The sequence below is a fragment of the Neovison vison genome, chromosome 4 (genome assembly GCF_020171115.1).
Source record: "Neovison vison isolate M4711 chromosome 4, ASM_NN_V1, whole genome shotgun sequence".
NCBI lineage: Eukaryota > Metazoa > Chordata > Mammalia > Carnivora > Mustelidae > Neogale > Neogale vison.
The window spans coordinates 212,229,403-212,255,297 of record NC_058094.1 but is presented as its reverse complement, the minus strand read 5'-3'; the positions used below and the strand labels follow the sequence as shown (position 1 = coordinate 212,255,297).

At 40.6% G+C, this 25,895-nt stretch overlaps 1 protein-coding gene across 3 annotated transcripts in view; it reads right to left on the bottom strand.

Moving 5' to 3' along the window:
- Positions 1-25,895, bottom strand: part of EXOC4 (exocyst complex component 4) — a 724,031-nt gene that overhangs the window by 494,950 nt on the left and 203,186 nt on the right. For all 3 annotated transcript variants that reach the window (XR_006384314.1, XM_044246588.1, XM_044246587.1), the window contains exon 9: positions 22,497-22,585. Coding sequence is in view for 2 of the 3 variants with exons in the window: in XM_044246588.1 (XP_044102523.1) it covers positions 22,497-22,585 (89 nt within the window). In the remaining variant the exon portion in view is untranslated. The remainder of the gene's footprint in view (positions 1-22,496; positions 22,586-25,895) is intronic.

Genomic DNA, 25,895 nt, shown 5'->3' with positions numbered 1-25,895 from the left:
AACAATAATTTCATGTATAAAATTCAAAAAACAAAGAAGTATACAGAGGAACACTTGAAAGAAAAGAATCTTACACACTTACATACTTACAGTGATCACGGCGTGACATATAGAGCTGTCCAATCACTAAGCTGCACACTCGAAACTAATGTAACAATGTGCATCAACTCTACTTTAATTTAAAAAAATCTTATCTAAGTCCCAAAATATCAAACAAAACAATGAACTTCAGCCTCCCTGGCTGAAGCTTTCAGGAGAGAACCAGGCTTCTCGACCGGCCCATTCAACCTTTTCGGGCCTGTGTATATACGAGAGGATAAGCTCAGTTTTCAAGCCACTAGACTACATGAACGCAGAAGACACTTCCTGGTCCCGCAGGAGAATATAATGTTTTTGAGGCATTTAGTATCACTGAAGTCCATCCAAATTTTAGTCACATACATCAAAGTACATTTGGATTTTAGACCACAGCCATGGAGTTTGACCTTTAACTTAAATCAATCATATGTCAATATTAAGAAATGTATCTTCCTAGCCATTTAAATATTCTAAGACAACCTGTCAGCCTACTGCCAAACATAACACAACTACCAAATAAGCCACCTGCTATGGAAAAAAGAGTCTTTTTGAAAATATTTCTTCAGCATGTCTCCCATTTTAAAGAAACTCTAGTTGAGGACCACCATTTGAAAGTATCTGTACATTCACTGAACACACAAAGAAGGGATTGTTCATTCATCCTGTACTAAATGCCTCTTAGGGCAATGACTGCACAGTGAGTAAGCAGGAGACCTCAGCAGTGGTTAATGGCAATGAAGTTGAACACAACCACCAGAATCATAGTAATTTAAGACTCCCAGAGAGAAATGTGGGAAGTCATCCAAGCCACTAATCATTTACAACATTTTTTATATTATTTAAGAGAAACCAGCTATAGAACAGCAAGCTTTTTGTTCTTATACTATCAAGATTTTGTTATCATACTATCAAGCAATTAGGAAGAAATCTGAAAGCATTGATGTGATGTGCAACAGTACTTCATGCTTAGAATAATCTGAGGAAGTGTGGGGTCCTGTCAAGAACCTGGGAAGTCTTGCGCTCACCTGGGCCTCAAAGAAGGTTCATATAAGAGATGGAGAGAAATCCACGGTGTTTAAAAAAAGAAAGTTCACGGCTCTATTTCATTTCATCTCATCAGAACAAGTTATTTCCATTAAGGATTAGTTAGTCTCACATTGTTTTTCGCTGACCATAATGAGCGCAATGGCTGCAGATGTCCTACAGTTCTAACTCAGGAACCTGTAGTCAAGAGCAAACTACTAAACCATCAAAAAAGTCTTTGCCAGTGATGTTTGGAAAAGACAGCTTTAATATCTTTGGATATATTCAGATATATTGTGTCCACAAAGGTATAGTTATCAAAAGCAAACATTTGATTATGGTTACTGGGAATTGATTATGGGTACTGGTCTTTAAAAAGTTGATGGTGGAAGATTTTTACACTTATAAACCTTCACTGTCCATTCATCTGCCCTCTCCCTAACTTACTGAATTTACTCTTCAAGTTCCACGAGGAGTGAGGTGGTCAAACAAGGAAGTCTTGAGCCTTTCTCTGAATTTATCCCGACTTGAAAAGCTCAATGACCCCAGGGTTTCTATCTACCACATAGATGACTCACATTATTTCAATTCCTGACCTGAATCTCTCCTAGTTCATTGCTTGGAACCCCAAGGTGTCAACCTTCCATTTCACTGGCCTACACTGCCCATCAGCTCATAAACATTGGATTTCTTAAATTACATTGATCAGGATTCTTAAAAAAAAAAAAAAATAGCCTTCTTTGTTTCCATACTATTTCTGCTAGAATAAGACATCCTTATCAAATCGAGTATTTTAATGAAAAATAGGATTAAGGAATAGAGGGTTTCAGGCATTCAATAACAATGTAATTTTCCCAGTACAAATTTCAATAAGAATGAAAATTTTTTTAAATAAGAATGAAATATTTACCTGTATACCTAATAGTTAAAAATCTGTATCTATACAGGAAGGTATAATCATATAAACACAGGAGTCAACCACTATCAAAGACTGACTATGTTATACTTAAAAGTAAAAGCGATCTTTTCCAAACATCACCCGCAAAGATTTTTCAATAGCCTACACCCAAGTCCATCATCCACCATGATAGAAACTGAGCACAGAGCAAAGCAAACAAAGCAGAAATGTTGCCAACAGAACAGCTAGAACAGCTGACACGCTCCCCCCACCACTGGGAATTTCAGATTGGAATAAGGTTATTAACAATTGTGAGCCTCTTAAAGCAAATCAAGTTCCTTAATTAATTATTTGATGAATTGAACTATATCAAACTGTAGTTTTTTAAAAACTAACATTAAAGGAGGGAGAGAAAAAAAAGCCATAGAATATGCTTGGTTTTCTACTCCACTAAACAATAAACCTTGCTTTCCTTAGAAAGATTCGTATTTAATTAGAATGCCTCTCTTGATTAATTTTTCCAATTTTGATAAATTCAATTATTTCTCTTTGATACTGAAATAAATACTTGAATATAGGTATGTCCACACTTATTTCACGTGCTTTTGTTGGAGTTGTTTTATCGTTTTCTTCTATAGGTAGTAACATTGCTTTTGCAGTTAGGAACAGTATTTATATATGTACTTCTGAATTTATATATGTGTGTTTACATGTAATAACAGCATTTTACTACTACTATTATAACAATAAATTTACTATTACTAATATAAGCATATAACTATCCCTAATAATAGCATTATTACTATTAATGCTATTATTTGCTATTATGAAAACCAGGTACCTTCTTTCGCCTTCTGCTACATATCTGCAGACAATTCTGGAGGCAGACTCCCTTAAAGCCGTTCACACACCACCCCTGACCCCATCATACACGCACATACAGTTATGAATCCTTCATTCCTCTGCTTAGGTTCCCCCTGTGTGGACCTGGAAATGCAGAAACATCTGCCCACAAAGAAAACACCTATAAACATAACCCTGTAAATTCTTTCAGCAAATACTTATTAGATACCAAAAAAAGCACATAATCATCAACATCTAAAAACATGAAGACCAGCATTTGAGGCTGAAGGCTACAAATCTGACAAGCTCAACTCTTCAGCCCCTGATTGGCGGTTTTTCCTCCTCCTTTCCCCAAGATTAAACTGCAGCCAATTTTCATCCAGCCGGTGATAGATACTCTTCACCAACAAAGGAAGGGGGATTAAGCAAGACTGACAAATAAAGCTGAGAATCCATAGTGGGATTGCAAGAATGATGGACTAGATCAATGAATCTTGTTCCTAAATCAGAGATGCTTTAGGGAGAAAAATGCAATGACAGAAATCACTGACTATGTAGTCACCATATGGTCTCTTCCATTCATGGTTAGCATAGTCCAAAAACTGCTTATAAATCTGTTTTTTAAAATAACCCCCAAGTTTCTAACAAAAGCTCCAATATATAAATAAAGAAGATCCACACGGGAAGAGCATGAGAAAAGCCAGATTCTGAACCCTACCACCATCTCAGGCCTAGGTAGGGCTCATCACCCGCGTTCCATCTCGGTACGGATATGAACAATTTCCCTGATGTCAAAAAGCAGGCAGTCCATAAATGTGTATACTGACAGCCTCAGATGCACAGAGCACCATCGTGAGAGCAAAAAAACAGGCCAGGGAAGAAAACACTGGATGACGCAGAAGTACTGACAAGGTCCCTTTACTTAAAAATCTTGGACTCTAATGTGCAAAGAAGACAAAGGTAGGAGTCTCCCCCTGGCAGACGGCGCTAACGTAAAAGATACAGTGCTCCTCCGGTTCTCAATTGATATTAGATGTCTAAATTAAGAAAAGAGGGAGTAAAAATATTTTCCAGAACAAATGAATTTTCATTATGTTGTATTTCCTTGGGGAGCACCAATTAGGCTGATGACAGGATACACCGCTCTACCAGAGGCCTGGGGTTACATTTCTTTTTAACTCGGGCACCTACGCTTGACAAAGGTCACTTATCATTAAGTGGTAATCTATGTCTTGAGATAATTTCGCTTCCTAGATCACGTCTCAATTGATTTAAAATAATTAAAAAAAAAAACCAATAAAGACACAAAATAAACAGACTCCCGAAATAGCAAACCACCATTTAGAAAAAATGGTTCCTTTTCTAATGGAAGAAAAGGTTGGCTTCTCTCCAAAGCATATAAACACTTTAAAAATTTGTTCAGCAACTGACTAAGTAAACGAAATTTATTAGAGAAAAACTGAAGAATAAGTAAGAATGCAGGAACAAAAAATATCACTGCGCTTGTAAAACCTATTCCAGGCAAACATTTAAAACAGGTACTTTGCATAGCAAATAGGCCACTGAAGAATTGGGCATTTCAGGTTCTTGCATTTTCAGATTTCTTATTCTTCCACTTCTCTGAATTTCCCATTGCCTTAATGGCAATCTCAGAATTAAAACCAAAAGACAATTTTTTTTTTCTTTTTTTACATATAAATTTCACACTCCCCCACCCCTGCTTTGCTGTCAAGTGTCTGACCCTGGTTTGATAATCTCATTTCCTGAGAATCAAAAAGCTGGAAATTTAAGCTTCCTAGAGTGTTAATTGCAGCCCTGCTCCATTGCTAATCAAAAAATTGGATGTTTTGCATGAAAATGCTTCTCTAATTAATTCTCAGTCATAAATCGCCCTGGTTTTAATAACCCCTCCTTGATTGGATAGCCTTTGAAGAGACAGTGCAGCTAATCCGCTAAACTAGAAAAAACACACGCAGAGGAAATAATAAGTGGGCTTACAAGGTATGAACTAGATGATTGCACTAATACTGTCAAACTAAAAGAAAGTGAGTCCCTTTCTGGGCTTTTCATGCCTCACCCTGCACCCCAGTAAAATAAACCATGAAACTAGGAATCATGAACAAAGTCAACTGTCACAGAGGCCATGCATTAGAAGTCAAATCTTTCACTCTCCTTCCGTAAAACAGCTATTCCTCTCATTTTTTTAAAAAAAGGCTTCCCTTGGCATTTTTCCCCCTAGAAGCTGGAGATCCAACCAGGTCCACTTGTCACACTGTCTATTTTAATAAGACAGGGTTTTTGCTTCCCTCCTTCCCTCTGCTTCTGACTGACAATATATTATCATACATATCTCCAAGAGGTGCTGAACTGGATTTTCATTATCCAAAATGTCAAGATTCGTTTTTGTCATCAGAGAACACAGCTGGTCTACACCAGCAGCCCTTTGATTAATTCAAATGGAACAAGTCACCTATACATAACTTCATTTTCCCTAGACTGGGTCTTGCATTCTGCAAATTTTAATTTACAGCTTGTCAGTATAAGATACCATTTGCTGCCATGGCGGCACTCAAAGAAAAAAAGCAAGTCTTAATTAGCAGCACTTTGCATTAATCCTATGATTACTAATAAGGCAACAATTGGGAATTTTTAGCCTCAGAGCAGGACTTATTTACAATTCACTCACTACCTGTTTAATAATATTGTACAAACTTTCAGAAGATGCTAGAGCAATACAGATGCACAATGATCGGTATATTTAACAAACACTACTTTTAACATATAAATGAATATAAATGTGGCTTTCCCAGTTGACCTGTGAAACAGTTATGCCTCCTTTCTCTAAATTCATGAAAGTAGGTATAAAAAAAAGTTACACTAAAAGAATGACAGAGTAACAGGCCTGGACTAATTATTACAAGAGAAAAAGGACTTGAGGTAGATTCTGACTTGGATATAGAATGCACAAACCCACAGTGTATAGCCTTCTACCATCAATAAGATCACATTAAAAAATTCACAAGCCATGATGAGATACCACTGTATACCCACTAGAATGTCTGAAATTAGAAAAACTGACAATACCAAGTGTTGGCATATACTGCTGGTGGAAATTTAAAATGATACTCTCACTTTAAAAATCTGGCAGTTTCTTAAAAAGTTAAGCATATTCCTACCACAGGACGCACAATTCCACTCCTCAGTATTCCCAAGAGAATTGAAAATTTATGTGCCACACCAAGACTTATACACAAATGCTTATAGCAGCATTATTCTCAATAACCAAAACCTGGACACAACACAAACACATCAACAGCTAGAAGGTAAACGTTGTGGTATATCCTCTCTCTCTTGTGGTACACCTATACAACAGAGTACCACTTAGCAATAAAAGAGGGACAAATTACTGATAGATGCAGTAACATGGAAAAATGTCAAAATCATTATGTTCTCAAAGAAGCCAGTCACAAAACTGTATACTATATGAGTCTATTTACATAAGATTTAGAAATTGCAAGCTAACCTATTGGGACAAATCACGTTGGTAGTCACCTAAGGCTGGGAATAGAGAGAATGGTCTACAAAAGGGCACAAGGAAACTCTTGAGTGATGAAAATGCTTGGAATCATGACAGGTAAACAAACACATCTATCAAAACTCAACGAAATGTTCATTTTAAGTGAATGTGGCCTACTGTATGTAAATTGTCACAATAAAAGAGAAAAATGCACAAGCTATTTCAAAATCCAAGTTATTTTGCAAACTGTGTATAATAAACTCCATGATATCAATTGTTCACCTCTACCGTTTACCAGTTGTGTGACTTTGGTCAAGTCACTTAACCACTATGAGACATGGTTTTCTTAGCCATAAAGAATTAGAAAATAAGGTCTCCTTCACAAAATGATTCTGAAAGTCAAGAAGTAACCATGTACTGCAAAAAAATGACACCTCAGTAACTTCACTCTCTTCTCTCAAATATTAGTTTCCCTTAACTTCCTTCCTAATACAATTTAATCTGTGATGTACTCATGTTTCCCTCAAGTATTACTAATATATTGGAAAAAGTTCTACGCTTGAAAAGACCTCAACTTCTATCTAGTTCACTGTTTGGTTAATGTGTAATACTGAATTTCTTTTCACTTGTAAAAAGCATGAATATTTATTGAGTGCTGACTACAGATGCCAGACACTGTATGAGGAAATTGAGATGTACGGTTACCTCAAATGACATGGCACCCGTCAGCTTGGAACTTAGGATAAATACTGAACAAACAATTTTAACACAAACAATAAGAAAATATGGAGTAATTATAAGCATGCCACGTGCTACAAATGAAGAAGCTAACCTAGTCGGGCAGGATAGGGAGGGATTTAAAAAAACAAAACAAGAAAACTTTCCTCAAGGAAGTAAGAGTTGAGAGATTAAAAGAAGACACTCCATGTTAAAAGTTTTAGACTACTGATTGACACATGGTAAGTATTTAATAAGCATCATTTAAAAATCATACAAGGCAGATAACTACATTAAAGTTGACAACTAGATATCAAGGAGAAAGGGAAGATGGGGTGAGCCAACTCCAGATACAGGGAGCAGCATATAAGGAGGTCCCAAGGCCTGAATGGGGATGCATGTCCTCAGAAGCCCAGCGTGGCTGTGGTCGGAAAGGAGGCCACAAAGGGGCCTTGTGCAATTGGTGCCCAAACAGGCAGAACACTATTAGGTGTATTAAGGACATGGAACTTAGTACTAAGAGATATAATTTTTTTAAAAATCACTGAATATTTTTAAGTCACTCTGGTTCCCAATATAACGAATGATTTGAAAGGGGTCCAAGGTAGAGGCAGGACCAACCAAGAGGTGATGGCAGTTAGAACCTGGGTGGAGGTGAGTCACTTTTAAAAAAACAAAGAGTTGATGGGTTTGTAACAGTAGATCGGTTAGGAGACAGTATCAGCAGGATCTGGGGATGGATTAACTGCTTACAGAAGAGAAGGATGACTTCCAGGTTTAGCAGCTGGTAAGCTGAAATGCTATTTAATGAAATCAAATGTGCTGAAAGAAGAGTGGGTTCTGGGGTGGTGGGGAGAAGGGGAATGATGAATTCCCAACTTTTATATCAACATGGACGGGACGGGAGGAGATTATGCTGAGTGAGATAAGTCAAGCAGAGAGAGCCAATTATATGGTTTCACTTACTTGTGGAGCATAAGGAATAATGTGGAGGACATTAGGAGAAGGAAAGGAAAAGTGAAGGGGGGGAATTGGAGGGGGAGACAGACCACGAGACTGTGGACTCCGAGAAACAAACTGAGGGTTTTAGAGGGGAGGGGGGTGGAAGGATGAGTGAGCCTGGTGGTATGAAGGAGGGCACGTACTGAACGGAGCTCTGGGTGTATATGCAAACAAAGAATCCTGGGACACTGCATCAAAAACTAATGATGTATTTTATGGTGACTAACATAACACAGTAAAAAAAAAGTTCTAATAAATTAATAAATGATTTCTTGCAAGAAAGACCACCTGAGAATCCTGGGTAAAAATGCATATATATAATCAGGCCTTCCTAAGAAGAACACAAGGTCATTTCTCTATAAAAAGCTGTACTATAAATCAGTGAATTGGGATACAGACTATGCACTAAATAATCGTATCCAGAAACTCCTGCCAGATCCAGGGGAGGAAAAAAGTAGCACAATTAGGGAGAGCTCAGAAATCCTTTTTAAAAACGAAATTTCAAAGGCCACAAATTTCAAAGGGTCAACAAACAATTATGGCTAAAATCTCAGCAAATGCCATCTAAAACTGAGCTAATTGTTCCCTCTTGGCATTATATTTACCCAAAAATGTCCTAGAAGTGAAGGTATAAAGAGAACCATACTACAATTTCGGGAACAAAGGATTTCAATTTCTTGGGAAAGAAGTCCAAATTCTGTATTGAGGAAACTCCATCTATTGAGTTCATCAGAGTAAACAGTTTAGAAATGATCAGAGACAACAGCTCAATTTAGATGCTAAAGAATTCTGATGGCACAAGACCTTCTCTTGAGAAATGCTTTTTAAATGACTCAATAAGGTATTCAAGAAGAGTCAGGATTACGGATTCCCAGTAAGTCACAGAATCTAGAAGAAGATACTCCTAGATGAGCGGTGTGTCCCAGCAGCAGCCTCGCTTTTCCCGGTCCTCCTCCCACAACCACGCTATGGGCAATGACGGCCATGAATGGTTAACTGCTCACCTTCCAAGCCAAGCCAAAAAATGTCCCTTTTGGATTAGCCGCTATCTTTTCTTAACTAGTTTCAGTCACATACCTTTATTGGTCTTAAGAATGTATGTTGTTTTCGAAAGATCATTTCCCTTTATGATACTCATCTGAGATCTCTGATAGCTCTAGGATTTTTTATTGACTAGGAAGTGGCATGAGAAAGCCACTTTTTTTTTTTTTTTTTTAGGTTAAGAATGGTTAGTAGGGGTGCCTGCATGGCTCAGTGGGTTAAGCCGCTGCAATCAGCTCAGGTCATGGTCTCAGGGTCCTGGGAAGGAGCCCCACATTGGGCTCGCTGCTCAGCAGGAAGCCTGCTTCTGCCTCGCCCTCTGCTTGCCTCTCTGCCTACTTGGGATTTGTCTCTCTGTGTCAAATAAGTAAATAAAACCTTAAAAAAAAAAAAAAGGTTAGTAAATTACGTTTTTTGTTTTTACAAGTAACCAGGAAGTGACTTCACAATGAAGCTAAGGGGCAGGCAGGCAAGACAACAGTGTTTGTAAAACGTCACCGAATGATCAGATGGAAAGTAGTTAGTTCATAGAAGAAATGACCTTTCCATTTTAACCTCCTATTTCACCATCTACTAATCATCCTCAATTATTTACAGAGTAAAACGCAGTTAGTGGCACTGAATATCAAAATGATTTTGAAGAGAAATGGCCATTTTCATTATTGCCTTGAGTATTTACCCCTGGGGCGGGGGTAAATGGTACGAACAGGTCACTGAAGAGTCGCTAAGTGCTGCCCACCCAGACCACTGCTTTGGACTCCGCTTAACATGACATGATTGCAATGATCACTGATGTAAGCACAGGTTTTCAATACTCCAGACGACCTTTTGTCAAAAAAGAGAATGGGGGAAAAAGGAGCTTCTGAGGACCATTCTAGGAGATTTTACTGGAATGTGTTTGACCATTAGCATATCTATTCATTAATTTAAAAAGTGTGATGCCAGGTGCTGGGGCAGGGGAGGCAGACCCCAGATAAATTAGCAATAGTTAACATTTAATCAGCATTTAATTCGTGCCAGGCACAGTTCTCAACCCTTTACAAATGTTAACACATTTCATCCTCACTGTGGCCCTACGACATAAGTCATATGACAGAAGTATATTCAGTTTATAGAAAGAGAAACTGACAAAGGTGTTGTCTGTCCAAACTCACCCAGGCAGTAAGACTGACTGCGGAGACCATGCTCTGAACCTCTAACTAGTCCTCAGACTCCTATCTTTAGGAACAGACCAAGTGCTGAGACTCAAGAACCTCGAGTTTTAGATGGACTGAGAGTCACAGAAATCATTTAACTTCTCTCTATTAACTGAGAAAACCAGTTAAGCGACCTGGCACAAAAATCGCAAAGCAAAATGGTAAGAAAGACGAATGGTAGTTTGATTTTAGTAATAAAAATACAGGTCCATCTAGGAATAAAAAATAAAGAATTCATATTCTTCAGAGAGTTTAAGAAGAGCACTCAAATTAATACACCAACCAAAGCCTAAAAAGGAGAAGGTGGTATCTGCAATTTAAAAGGAGGAGGAGGGAAGGAAGAAAACCCTAGCTCCAACATCAGACTTAGGAAGGGGAATGGTGCTGGGTAATCAGACTGCTGAATGCCTTAAATATGAGGGAGTCGTTAACAGAGTTGGTTAGATTAGATGTGGTTAGATTAGGCTGGATAGATTAAAGTGAAACTAAGAGAGAAATATGAAAATATATGTTAGGGGGAAAAAAGATATCTTCACCCCTAATACTCCATTAAAAACTACCCTCTTCTTGCATTTCCTATCTTAAATAAAATCATTAGCTACCCAAGTCACCAGATTGGAAAACTGGGAATCGGCCAAAATGCCTATCTTTGTTCAAACTTCACACAGAAAGGAGTCATCATGTCTACGTGATTCTTCCTCGAAATTGGCTTTTGGATCTACTCCCCCCCACACCCCCACTGTTACCTCTTAAAAAGCTGGCGTGATCTTATAAGCTCTCACCTGAAATAACACCACAACTTACCTCACTCTACTCATCACCCAGAGGACAAAATCCATGTCCTCTGGCTGTTATACCAGGTCCTCTGAGACCTGCCCACCGGTCTCCCTTCTCTGAGCCTTATCTTTCCCAACATTCTCTGCTTCAACCCCAAATACCTACTATCCCATGAAGCTCTCATACATCAGGTGTCGTTTCCATCTTCTCCCTACTTGAGGAGGGAGGTACATGCCACTCCCCAGGGCAGTCTGGTTAACTCACCTTTCCAACTGCAATATAAAGATTCCTCCTTTGCAACATCTTCTAAGACTCCCTCTGGCAACGCTCACGGTTTTCTCCTCCATGCTCCCCAAAGTACTTAGAACATTCATTAAAACTGTGTCTGCTTGCAAGTCTTGTCTTTGATGATACCTAGAACCTTCCTACATGCGGATGTTCCGGGAACATCCCTGGAATACAGGTAGCCTAGAAATGTCGACTATATGTTGTCACCTCCGATTTGGAAATTGACACAACAACCCTAGGAAACAGGCAGGGTAAGTGTTACTAACTTCATTACACAGCGGAGCAGTCGAGGGCTCAGAAAGTTAACGTGACTTGCCTAGTAAAAGCAGGATGAGTAATAGGTACTCCTTCCACTAAACCACTGTGCTCCCCAAGCTCCTCAAAGCACAAACAGCTGCACCAACATTCCACATATGAACATCACTAACCAACTGAACAGGGATATGTAAATTAGTTAACTGGTGCTGAAATCAGACGTTAATGTGCAAACAAACAGGGACTTATTTGAGCTAAGTGGGCATGAATATGCAAATGAACTGGCTGCAATTCAGTAGATGTCATCACAATTCTAGGAATGAACATCCTATATTATGACTATTACAATATTCATGTAGCATTCATACATACTCTCATATATTACTGTAATATGGGCTTTTTGAGTTTAAAATTGTGGTGAAGCCAAAAGTAACTTGATGTATATTTTCATCCACACACTTGCAAGCTGGAAATCAGATGTGAGCACACAGAACTCGTCGATCTCCATACACAACCAAGCTGCCATTTGCAGGCCAAGCTGGGCAAGGTACTCTGGAAATAGGTTGGGCTGGTCCTTCACGATCCCACCCTTGCCAGTAATTCCAGCCAAATCTACCTTGCACAGCCTAAGACGCTACAATAGTTGCATTTAAAACAGTTGTGTTTCCTCCAACAATTTTAATAAAGGGGCATAGCCTTACCATTGGAACACTCCTCAGAAAATCTAGTAGGTGATCACATTTAGCTTGTACTCAGGTGTAACAAGATTTTTACTTTCTTACCATCACCAAGACACCACTGGTTCTATCAATTCTTAATCTCTTGCTACCATGGACAATGGCCCAAGCCATCCTCAACAGCTTTGGTGCCCCCTTACAAATGATAATCAGTAGCAGTCTGTATACATAAACTGATTTCCTTAATCAGGATGCCTGGGTGGGTGCAGTTGAGTGTCTGACTCTTGGTTTTGGCTCTAGTCATGATCTCCAGGTGATGGGATCGAGCCCCATGTCAAGCTCCATGCTCAGTGTAGAGTCTGCTTGAGACTTTTTCTCCTCTCCCTCTGCCCCCCAACTTCAGTGTTTTTTCTCTCTCTCTCTCTCATATATTTTTGTAATTTCAAGTTATATCCTTCTAACTCATGTTATGGAACGAGAAAAGCCTATATGCTCACACTTCCATACTTTTATTCCTGCCATGTCCATTGCCTTAAATGCCCACCCCTTTTTTATCTGCAAAGCTTCTCTTCCTCTTTTATAAGCAGCCTGAAACTTAAATACTTATGAAAGCCTCCCTGCCTTCCCAGCATTGTATACAGATCTGTTACAGATCTACATAATTCCATCATAATGTGTAACACAGTGCTGTGATCACATGTCTGCACGTTGACTCAATCAAAATAGGGACACCTGGGTGGCTCAGCCATTAAGCACCTGCCTTTGGCTCAGGTCATGATCCCAGGGGCTCTGGGATCGAGTCCCACATCAGGCTCCTTGCTCGGCAGGGAGCCTGCTTCTCCCTCTGCCTGCTGTCCCCCACTCCCCCCGACAAATAAATAAATAAAATCTTTTTAAAAAATTAATCAGGATATAAGCAGGGCTGCAAGTAGCAGAGAACCAAAATACCACAGACTTAAACAGGACCGTCTTTTCCTGTCTCATGGAGAAGTCTGGGATGGTGCGATGGCTCTGCTTATCAGAAGCCTGACGCTGCACAGTCTCTAACTCGAGCCGCTCTATCTCATTGCTCTACCCCTCACCCGCATGGCCTAAGATGGCGCTCGCCAGCACAGGTCCTTCACAGTGTGCGTCGGAACGCGTTCACGCACGCTGCGCTGTGAATAAAGGGACAGCCTCTTCCTTCCCTGTCAATATGAGACCCAGTTATAGTTATACACATCACTTTCATGTACATTCTACTGGTTAGAATTAAATTACGTGTTCATGGCTGGCTGCACAGAAGGCTTAGAAACGTTTCTATTTGGGGTGGCCATGTGTATGGCTAAAATTCAGGGCTCTCTCCATGTGAAGGAGAGACAGAACAAATGCTGGGGGACAAGTGCCAGTCTCTGAGATATGGTCATGGTCCTTTTCTGCTCTTTTGACCTTCCAAGGCAAAACTTGGTTCTGCTCATTACTGTATCCTAAAGGCCCTGCCCAGGGCAAATATAGGTAAAAAAAAAAATCTGTACATTATGCGATAAATAAATAGAAAGTCTAGAAAACGCAGGACACAAAAGTAGACTAGCTGCTGACGTCACCTGAAACCGGGTTCTGACGGGTTAGATGAGGCTGGGGAAGTTGGCAGGGAGCACTCACTCCTGCCCCTGGAGCTGTCTTCTCATGAACTATCTGAGGGACCGCTGAAGTTCAGTAGCAATCATGGCTGTGGCAGGGACCTGACATTGCAGCCTGGGGAAGCCATGAACCAACCTAGCTCTCCCAGAACACTCCAAATTTCCTGAAGACTTTCCTGTGGGAACATTACACTACAGGTGGTTGTGTCTCTGGAGACTTAAGAGGCCTTGTACCAATTATTGTATTTGTACTTTTTATGAAATGTGTGATATCTGAATGTATAGGACACTAAGTACAGTTTTAAAAAAATACAACAGCATCTCCATCACTTAGCTTAAGAAATAGAACAGTACTATGATCCTTGAGGCCTATGCTCCTCTCTAATTATACCCTCTTCTACCCTTTCCAGAGGTGGCCCTTTCCCTGAGTTTTATGTTCATGCTCCCTCCCTTACCTTCTTCACGTTGTCATCACACAAGGATATATGCCTCACGATATTGTTCAGTCCTGACTGCTTCTGACCTTCATACAGATGGGATTTGACTATATCTATAGTCTTTTGTGATTGCTTTTGAGATTCAACCAAGTTAATATACAGGACGGTTCATTCATTTTCATTGCTACGTAGTATTCTACTGCACGGCTAGGCCGAAACTGATAAATCCACTCTCCTGTCTATGGTATTTGAGTTATTTCCAGGTTTTTGTTATTCAAACAATGCTACCAGGAACTCAAGGGTCAGTCAGTTTTGCTTTCCACATTTCAGTTCTCGACGCACCCAAAATTTATTTTCCTAACTGATGAGTTTCAAATTCAACTTTTTGTTTGTTTATGGTTAATCAATTGTCTGACCACCCATTATTGACTCACCTGTCCCATCTCTACAAATCTATAATGTCATCTGTCTCCTTATCAGTTTTGCTTTGTATAGCATGCTGATTCTGGGAGTCTTTAGTTTCGCAGTGGTGCCTCGGGTGCTCCGCGGAAGAGAGGAGCAGATGGAGGGGTGCCTGGGTGGGGAAGCTCTGGAGTCCCAGACCCCATTTAGTCAAACCACCTCCCCCTCAGTCTGCTTTCTACATTCAACACTGAAATAAAACATCCAGAAAACAGGTTCTAGGACTAAAATAATGAATTTGAAAAGTACTAGATTAGGGGCATCTGCATGGCTCAGTCAGTTAAGCCCGTGCCTTCAGCTTGGGTCATGATCTCAGGGTCCTGGGATAGAGCCCCAAGTCTGGCTCCCTGCTCAGCAGGGAGTGTGCTTCTCCTTCTCCTTCTGCCCTTCCCCCTTCTCTCTCTCACTCTTAAATAAATAAAATCTTTTTTTAAAAAAAGTACCAGATTATGCTCTCCAAGGCACCTGCTACCATTAAAATCTACTATTTTCTTTCCTAGACCTCATACTACATGCATGCAGACGTCAATTTCTTCTAATTCTGATAACAAATCACTTCAGATAAGCATCTCTAACTATTAATACTCCTGAGAGGACTCACGCTTCATTCTGAAAACATAAAACTATCTTATGAATTGTGTCTTATTGGGACAATGATCAAGGTGTTCTTTGGCGTTCTCATTAGTCTAAAACTTACTTTCCCCACTAAACACCATGAATGTTTTTGGTCTTCTCTGTTTTCTATAATAGCTCAAGTCAAAATGAGCTGCATCATATAAACTACTAAATTTGGCAAAAATATAATTTCTTACAATCTTAAAGAAAATCTAAGAAAATGAGCAAAGCTGTTATTTTACATTAATTAAAAAGTTAATGAGCCAAATGATTAAAAATACGACAGAAGCTAACTTTTAAATTTTCCTGAAACAAGTCAGAAATTTGTCATTTTTTCTGGGGGCGCCTGGGTGGCTCAGTGGGTTAAGCCGCTGCCTTCGGCTCAGGTCATGATCTCAGGGTCCTGGGATCGAGTCCCACATCAGGCTCTCTGCTCAGCAGGGAGCCTGCTTCCTCCCCTCTCTCTCTGCCTTCTTGTGATCTCTCTCTGTCAAATAAATAAATAAAATCTTTAAAAAAAAATTGTCATTTTTTCACATTTTTTATTTAAAAAAAAAAAAAGCTTTTAACTCCAGTACTATATAAGGAGAAATGCCTATGTATCACTTTAATCTCAAATACACATCTCATTTAACAGTATTCACTCTTTTCCCACATCTGCATGGGTGAATGAGTACGCAGAACAAAGGATTCTTAAAAATAAGCTTATAGGTCATCAACTAGTTCTGCATGATGACCAAGGATCACTTCTCAAGAGTGAGGTTCACAGGCTCTACTAAGGCTTCGTGACAGCTGTTCTGCACTCTCCGGACCCCTGTCCATCCCATGACCTCCAGGCTCCTCCACACGGCTCGGATACCAATGGTTCGTCCAACAGGAATTTGTATGAACTAGAATTCTTCAGAAAACAAACCCATGTCATAAATTAAACCCAAAAACAGAGAACATTTTTAAATAAAATGAATATCTACATTGCAACGATTATGGCAAAGAGGTGATAGAGTCAGAAACAATCTCAGCATAAAAATACTTTTATTTCCTAAATGATTCTAAATAATGCATTAGTCTATTCATGACCTGAGGAAAACATATTTATTACTTACTACTTCTTAGGAACATATAAAGAAATTAGCATTTATAAAAATTCTATTACAATTTCATTATAAGACAAATCTTACATAGGAGGAAGTTAAGATCAGTCTTTTTAAAAAGCAAGAACATAAATATATAAAAGGAAGGGGAATCAATTTTTATTATGTTAGAGCCTAAAAAAGAGAGATAACTATGAAAGATTAAGGTTATCTTGAAATAATTATATGCAATTTTAAGAAGAAAAAAATGTATTTTTTCATGTCCCCCGCATATTGCTACATAGTTATTAACAAAGTCATTACGCAAAATTTAAGACTACAAAGAATTTTCTAATCGTATTTCAAGATATAAAGCTTTACAAGTGCTTCTTATGTTTAAGGCTGTGGAACAAATGTGCGGGATGAGTATAAAATTGCTGTACCTCACTTCAGCCAAAATGTCCCTGAAAATGTGTGCATAAATGGAATCTTGCTTTAAATGCTCCATTATAGAAAAGCTTGCTATTTGAGAGACTTCTATTATAAATCCTTTTGTAAAAAAGGATAATCAGCTCATGGCTAATGTATTTCAAATATCTCCCTACCTTAAGGCAAGGTACCTCCAAACAGATTAATTACATATGATATCATTAGGTATTCACAATCCCAGTCACCAACAACCCATTAGAGAGAAAAACTCGGAAAATTCAGGTCAGTCAGTATAAGAGCCCAGTTTTCCCTGATGCCAGTGCTTCCATATTTACCATGTAAAGCAAATCCTCTTAGAGAAGTCAATTCTCAAGTGGTTGGAGCTTTACAGAATATTTTAATGTCAGGGCTACCGAAATGCCACTCATTAGACTAATGGGAATAAAAATAGCACTCTAAAGGTAATATTATTGAGTACAAACAGAAGTACTAAGTAGCCCCAAGACAGAAAGGAAACTGTAAGCAAAACTGAGTAATACATTTCTACTTGGATCATTGACAATTACTGTGCTCTATTCACTCATTCGTGAGTTTTATTATCTTAAAAATGAATGAAGGAGACAAATCACAGGACTCCTACTCTGTTTATTAAGCCTCCCACTAGGCTTTCTCATGTAAGTAGGCCTGCGCCTACAAACAAGGAGATACTGAGGACAGAGCCCCCTCCCTCCTATAAGTTTTGAGTGCTTAATTCCAGCCAAGCATTGCCCCAGGCACTGGAATGCACTAATGAGTAAGACTTCAGAGGCAAGTGCAGAAACTTACTAAGTGAGAAAGATATATAGAAATGAAGTATTATTAGGAAAATTTTTTTTAAAATGTGAGAAAGAATGATAGGATGGTGGTAGGGAGTGGGTAGGATGCTAGAAGAGGTCAGGAAACAATAACCAAATTTGGGCAGGAGGCCCAATCTGGAAGTTACCTGCACCTAGGCACTAAGCAAACCTCAATCTGGGCTGAGATATCGCGGGGAGTCTAGAGAGTGAACACAGGTAAGGTCCGGGCACCAAACCTTGAGACGCTCCAACATGTGGAGGAAAAAAGGAACATGGCTGGCCAGAAGATCAAGCGAGATGAACACAGGGAAGCAAACACTGAATCTGCCAAGATGGGGATCGCTGGTGACCTTGAGAGGAGCCAGCTCAGGGGATCAGTAAGACTAGAGGGACCAAGAAAACAGGAGATAAGGAAGTGGGTGCAGTTTTCCCAATTCCACGATGTTGAATTTTTTAAAGCACCATTTTAATTTAAATCAATTACAGCTATTCTGTTTTTTTCCAGAGTTTTAATTGCATAGTCAAATGCGAAAACCATGGCACAGTGGGACCGAGTAAACTAAGAGCTTATTTTGGTCATTAGTACCAGTATTTTGAGGTCTTTTTAAAAAATATGCTCATGAGAGGGGCGCCTGGGTGGCTCAGTGGGTTAAAGCCTCTGCCTTCGGCTCAGGTCATGATCTCAGGGTCCTGGGATCGAGCCCCTCATCGGCCTCTCTGCTCAGCAGCAAGTCTGCTACCCTCCCCCTGCCACCTACTTGTGATCTCTGTCTGTCAAATAATTAAATAAAGTCTTAAAAAAAAAAAGAAGTAAATCTTCCAACTCAAGAATTTAAACAAAAGAAGAAAAATGCTCATGAGATAGCATTCATCAGTTACCTTATTCCCCCAAAGAAACCGGCATTAAATCTGAGAAGCCATATTCAAGCTAAATGTTCATTAAAACTACTATCTTTCTAACCTGTAGCATGTTCATTTAATGTTCATTAAAACTACTATCTTTCTAATCTGACTGCCTAAGCTGCACAATGAAGCAGTGGAGAGGCTCAAAGCAACAGGACATCTCTGATTAACGGAGACACACAAGTTCGATTTCCACCTGTTCTGTTGCACACTTTGAAAGAGCATCCCCAGCTCCTCGGCCCAGCTGCCAACAGCACACTGGCTAATGAACCATCTGCACCGGAACGGAGCCACTGAGATGGGTTGATGGTACCAAAGAAATCTCATTTCTACGTTCTTTGCTCCCCTTGTGTGTTGTTGAGTAACATTTTTAATTGTGTGATGAACTGAAAGTGTTGGGAGAGACTTAACTTCTATAAAATGGGACCTCTCTAATGTGACTTTGATGGTCTTTCTGGTGAATTTTCTTTGCCACAGAAGGAAAAGTTGACCCCTGAACCAAACTACTGGGAAGCGAAGGCTGCAGCTCTGTGGCGGGCAGAGGAGAGACAAAGTCTTCTTCTGCCAGCCCCCTGGGACTGGACTGAACTATTTTCGATTATACCTTTTCACGGATAAACTGAAATGCTGATCTCACAATGGTCCATGGACAAGTCAGATGAATAGAGTAACTGAAAAAGGCTGGCTGGTTTTTTAATGGAAAATAGGTGTGATTTTCCCCTTTTCCTGCTGAACTGTTAAAAGCATTCATCAGAGACACTTCTGCTCCTCAATGAAATACCATCAAACTTTTACAGAAACTCGTCAGCGGAGTTCTTCTCTCACCATGCATGTGATCTGTCAGCTCAGCTGAAATTATGTTTTAATGATTATTATGAACATGAGATGTTTGCTGACTACTTTCTTCCTTGTAACCGGAGATAAATCCTCCTATTTTGCTGAACACTGGTAAGTGAAGTATACCATCACATATAGTTCCATATTTCAATTAACTTTCTGAAAAATGAGAAAGTTCCCAGTTACAGAGAGTCTTCAATTAACCTAAACTTTCTCCATAATGAAGTTGGATTTGGACATGTCTCTCCATTATACATAGCAGTGCTGTCCTAGGCCAGACAGCTCAGGGGCAACATTCCTACTTAATGAAGCTACGTAGAGAACTACTGCAGAGAACACACAGATCTACACACAACCTCTCCTTCTCCCTAACTTATAAACTAACCGAACCTCTGAAGCCAATACTGCCTCTCAGTGGCCGCCTCTCCCTTCAGGGCCCTTCCTATCTCTCCGTGTTGAGCTCTCTATCCCACATTTGATGTCAACCACCCTCACTGGTTCTGCCGCTGAGTCAGTCACTATTTACCGAATATTTACCACACCAGGCCCTACGCTAAGGATAGAAAATAAAATGGTATATCTCTCCTGAACTTAGAGTTTCATGGTACACTCAAACAAGTGAGCACTGATCATGGGGTGCGGGACAGTCATCAGACTAAGTGACAACTGAATATAAGTTGGAAAGTAGAATAGATTAAGCTAAAGAGACAAAGAGAAGGACGACAAAAACTGAAGTGATAGAATGCGCGAGAACAAGGGGGCTGGAGGAGGAGGAAGACCTAACACTCCCTATTCGGTCAGCACTTTTCTAAACACTGCTCCTCACCTACCTCAACGAAGCTTTCACAACAACCTCGTGAGGTGGGTACTGTTATTTCCGTCTCCATGTACAGGTAAGGAAACAGAGGCAAAGAGGGTACGAAACTAGGAAATGGGGAGCTAGATTATAAGGGTTGGCAATCTGGACCCTGAACCCTTTCGTCACGGCTTTGCTCCAGGGTCTCTCCAGAGATTGTGGACCACCAGGGCCACTGGCAGAAAAGGCATTCTGCATGGCTGGGAGCACAGAGAAGAAGAGAGTCTACCATCAGTCACCTGTCTTGATTGACGAATTATGCTAGAGTCTGAATGAATGATAGATGCTCTGTTGTCCCGTTAACTATGTGGTCTACCTGTTCATCTCTACACGTCAAACAAAAGGCCTCCTTGTGGCGGGGGTGTTGTACGAAGGGGGGCGGTGCTTGTGTCAGGGCAGGGGGTATGCAGGAAGCCTCTGCACTTTCTCCACTCAACTTTGCTGTGAGCCTAAAACTGCTCTAAAGCATTAAGCGTACAGATGCGTAGAAAGTGGAATGATCTAAAAGAAAAAAGAAAGGCTTGCTTTGTCCCCATAAAAGAAACTGCATGTAGAGAAAAACTACGGAGGTAAATTTCAAGTTTCGTGACGTCGACTCAACAATTACAATAAGGATACTGCGTAGGGAGGATCACTCTAGCCCTGAATGATCAGCTACAGCCCGAGTGGCAGTTTGGGTACGATCAGCCCTATAGGAACGTGGGCTCAGTCACCACAATTTGTTCCAAGCTTCCCAGTCCACCCCACACTGCCACCAGGCTGTGTGGGGTGGACTGGGAAGCTTGGAACAAACATAACTCTAGCTGCTTGCTAGAGCCTGGGTCACCTTCCACCTTCGCTCCTCGACTTGCTCCGATTCCTAACTACCCTCTGCACCCATGTACCTCACACTTCCAACAATGTAGAGCAACACTACTACTAAATAAAATGTGGGCAGGCTACTTTCCTTTTCCTTATATCCTCAAACATATTTCTAGGCTTTTAATTCTGGTAACTCTACCCATGAGCTGTGGGATTATTACTGTGGTATAGGCATGAGAGAGCAGAGTAGCTATCTTTGGAAAAATTTACAGGTATTTAGATGAATAACGAAGGTGGAGATAAAAATGGCTGGGTGGTAGTCTTTAAATCCAGAAAGTTCTGGCTGGATGCTGCATAATGTTTTGAAACCTGATAAATCCTGAAGACTAAATATTTCAAGTGCCTCTAATGCATTCCCCCAAATGGAAGTGTTCTCATGCATCCCTTATACAGGAAGCCCATAGTTCTAAAATAACTTAAATCATCACTCCCTTCTCTCACCCTCTCGAGCATTTTCATGTACATCATCTACTTAGCTGTTAGCCCTGACTTCCTGGCACTATTACTGATATTCTTGCCTTACTTGCATAGCTGGATCTTAAGGCTTTATCTTTTCTTCCCTTCTACTCAACCTCCATCCCCTTCGATGCCTAGAATGGCAGGCACTTAGCAGGACTACATAAATCTTTCTAAATTGATTGCATTTACCGTGATTAGCATCCTTCTTGTCACAGAAGAAAATGTTATTGGATTTTTAATTTAATAAAATTTGCTTATGATTTATTTTCTCAAGGATTTTCTTCTCCAGGTTACAACTCTTTAGGAACCACATACGGGTATCAAATATCCTGTATGTCAAAGCCAGCTTGATTACAACATCTCACTTAGAGACACCTTTCTTCCCTTTAAATAATGACAGAGGCTGCATTTACCCTTTTCCCAATCCCAGGTACTCCTGCTACATTCTAGAAGGCATGGAAAGTACTAAGTGTACCAGTGATGGCCACAGAAGACCGGCATTCCCCAAGACTGTGACTGAACTTGTGTCTGCCACGTTTAAGCACGAAGAGACTGACCTCCTATCTTAAGCTTTGAGTTCTCACTTGACTGGTAGCAGGTCTATAAAATCTGTGGCCATGGCAATGGCTTTAGCTGCCTGACAGCAGATGCTGGGAAGTAACAGAAGAAACAGTTTATCAAGTCTTTAAAACTTTGCCATCTTGAAGGAATCCTGTGAAGGCAAACCACAAATTCACATGTGCCCAACACTTCAGATCTTTCTCCAGAAACTCATTTTTCCAGAGAGGCCAATCACCTACCTTGGAGTTCTCCACTGCGACTGTAGAGCTCCCGCCTCTGCTCTCGCAAGTAGGCACTCATACTGATGGCATGGGAGGACGACTCGAACCTGTGAAGAGACGCAGGGTAAACCAAAAGGTAGTCACCCAACAGGCAGTGTCCAGCCACGTAGTCCAAAAGTGTTCTACTCCAGTCTGTGGGGTGCTCCCTAATGCTCCCGGCCCCAAACATTCTGGCTCTCCCATGAAAGGGCCAAAGCAGGCTGCCACAGACCTTGATTTAGGAGCAATATTCCTGGCTAACGCCCCCCTCCACAACAGCCTTTGGATCATTTGCTCCTTCTTCATTTCAGCTGATGGAACTCTCATCTGTCACCTCGAGACCCTCTGCCAGGATCCCTACGCACATGCGATAAGGGTATCCTATGAAGTCGTTCTAATGGGCTTCTCTCCAGTTCACAAGGCACCACAGAAATACTGGCTCCACAGGGCGGACATCTTGCTTCTTGAACTCCCCCGGTCAGAGAACTAGCACAGAAGGCATGCTAGCAACGCTGCTTCAGACACCAAACAAGGAAAGGCCTCAATGGTCTTTCCTTAAATGTCCTCAAAAGCAGTATAATTTCTAAACAGTTTCTGACCTGCCACCTACAACACGAAATACTCTCCAAACTCTCAGGGGACAAAGTGTGTGTGTTCACCCCAGGAATCACTTCAGAGATCAGCAACATGGAGGACAGGCGCCTGATATCTTAAAGGTGAAAACAAGAATGCCAGAATTAAAAAAAAAAAAAGGCGGGGGGGGGGGAGTCACAGTCTTAAGTGAAACAGCAGGGAAGGGGGGGTGGGAACAGGTGAACTGAAGACCGTATCAACAGTGAATCTTTGACGTGTTAAGAAATTCCATTTCAGGCCTGTGATTTTTCAAAGCCAGAGCAACGGGCTGACAGGAAGAATCCTCCTGAGAAGGACCGCCGCTAAGTGGTAAACAGCAACATCACGGAAGAGCAACAGGGATAATGGCATAGGTTCCTGGCAACAGAAAAGGAACGCCACCACTTCCTTAATTCTGCCTTTTTTCCCCATTCTTTGACAAGGAAGATGAATATCAGGCTGAGGGAGACCCTAGGGCTTCTTGATCCTCTCCTCTGCACCCTGCCAAGAACTGAGAGGACCCTCGCAGCCAGAAGGAAGGCAGAGTGTGCAGTCCTTCAAAAGTGCCACCTGCCAGTCAAGTGCTGGAGAGAAGTCGCTGACCTCCAGAGAGCATGCTGACAGCTATTGATCAAACATGGCAAGGGAAAAAGAAATGAACTCTTGAGCCAAGAATAGAGAGGCACACAGGCTAGAATGAGAACTTAAACACACTTAATTAACCTTGGCTAGGGGCAATTAAAGAGAGTAATAAAGTCCTTCACGGGTGTCATAAAAACAGATTACAGCTCACCCAAATCTTAATCCTTTATGACCTGATGCATTTTTGCTACTCAGGAAACCCTCTGTATGTTTGCTACAACTCACAGATTGCTAAAATTTTACAGTAAAAGAGGCCCTAGAGATGATATGGTCTCACTTCCTTATTTTATAGCCAAAGGCACAGAGATCCACGACGACAGGAGACCCGCTCTGGTTTGCATGGTTCATTAATGGGAGAACCAAGACCAGAAGGAGGCAAATCTGTAAGAATGGTCTAATTCAGTATGGGTGATGAGTTTCTATTACTATACAATAGTAGTGAATGTTTAAGAATAACTTAAGTTCATTTATTTGGTTCCGATCACTTATATGTTTTTCAGTACCACAACTTCAGGTTAGGTTAAATGTGCAAAAATGTATACGTGGCCTGAGGTTGAATGTTAAGGGTGATGGTTGAGAGCATGAAATCTAAACACCTTACAACCTGCTTTCTGCAGTACACTGAGATTTACCACAGGAAGAAAAAGAGAGAAAGAGAGAGGTAGAGAGAGAGAGAGAGAGAGAAGCACACCAGAGAGCAAGCAAGCAAACAAGCCAGCGAAGCCTGAGCCCAAGGATCAGGCAGCATCTCGGCCGTCTTCGTTAACCAAGTTTTCTCTTTCACTACCTTCCCTGTCTGCTGCCAGACTCCCCATTCTATCTGGGCATTCGGCTTCTTTGCTCTCTCTTCCAACAGCTGAATGCTGAGGAAAAGCGGATCCTCTCCAGCCCACAACTATCACCAGAGAAGACCCCTGACTATTTTAAGACAATCACTGGGATCTGCCAGGGACTGGTATAGGAATGGGCGTAAGACCCGATCCCAAGACCTGAGAGAAAGTTGCAGGGGGGTTTTGTCACTGGCAGAAAAGATGAATAAAGAGATAATTATTAATTAACTATAATACGTTCTGGAAAAGATAAACCACAGAGATAGTGATTGTCAGGGGCTCAGGGGGTGGGGAAAAGAAGGAAGAATGAGTGGAAAACAGGATGTTGAGGGCAGCAAAAGTACTCCGTATGATAACGTGATGGTGCATATACGACAAGACATATTTTTCAAGACCCATAGAATGTACAAAACAAAGAGTGAACTAGAAGGTAAACGACGCACTTTAGTTAATAATGGTCAATATCGATTCATCAGTTGTACCAAATGTACCAGGGGAACGAATGCAAGATGTTAACATAAGTAGAAATTCTGAGGAAGGGGGACGTTAAGAGAATTCTTTGTCTTGTCTACTTGATTTTTCTTTAAACTGAAAAGCGGTATTAAAAACAGTCCACTAATTTCAAAAACAAAATTTGCAGAAAAATCACACCCTTTCCTTGGCTTCACCATTATACTGGAGTGGGACCAAAGGCATGAAATGAAAGAGTTGGGTCCTTGAGGATGATGCACTGTCGGATTCCAGACTCCTCTTCGTTCCTCCTTACCGCGTGAGGTAAGAACTTTCCAATGGGGGCCTGTGTTACCTGTGGACTAAAGCATTTTAACTACTAGTGCATCTGTGCTCTGAACAAAACGGTAAAACATAAAAAAAGAATGCACTCAATACACAGAATGCATTTTATTCCAGTGCAGGCACACTAAATCTCCTCTCCTACAGATCACAAGATGAGCGCCCTGTTGGAACTTCCAGTAATGATTAAGAACTCTATGAATCTATGATATAAACAAATCTCAAAAGTGAATCAATAAAAGATACTCTAGCTTCAACTGTTCAAAAATAATGAATTCAAAACACAGAGATAATACTTCTGTAGTCACTTCATATGCTAAGATTTACAGGCACAACTGCTTAACCCGTTATCTCCTGACTCCTCAGAAGAACACAGAGACCGACCAAGACTTAAATCCTGCTTCTACCAGTTGCTAGCTATGTGAATTTATGTAAGTTACTTACCCTCGCTAGGGTCTCAAGTTTTTGTGTGCAAAAAAAGGATTAAAAATAAGACCCTGAG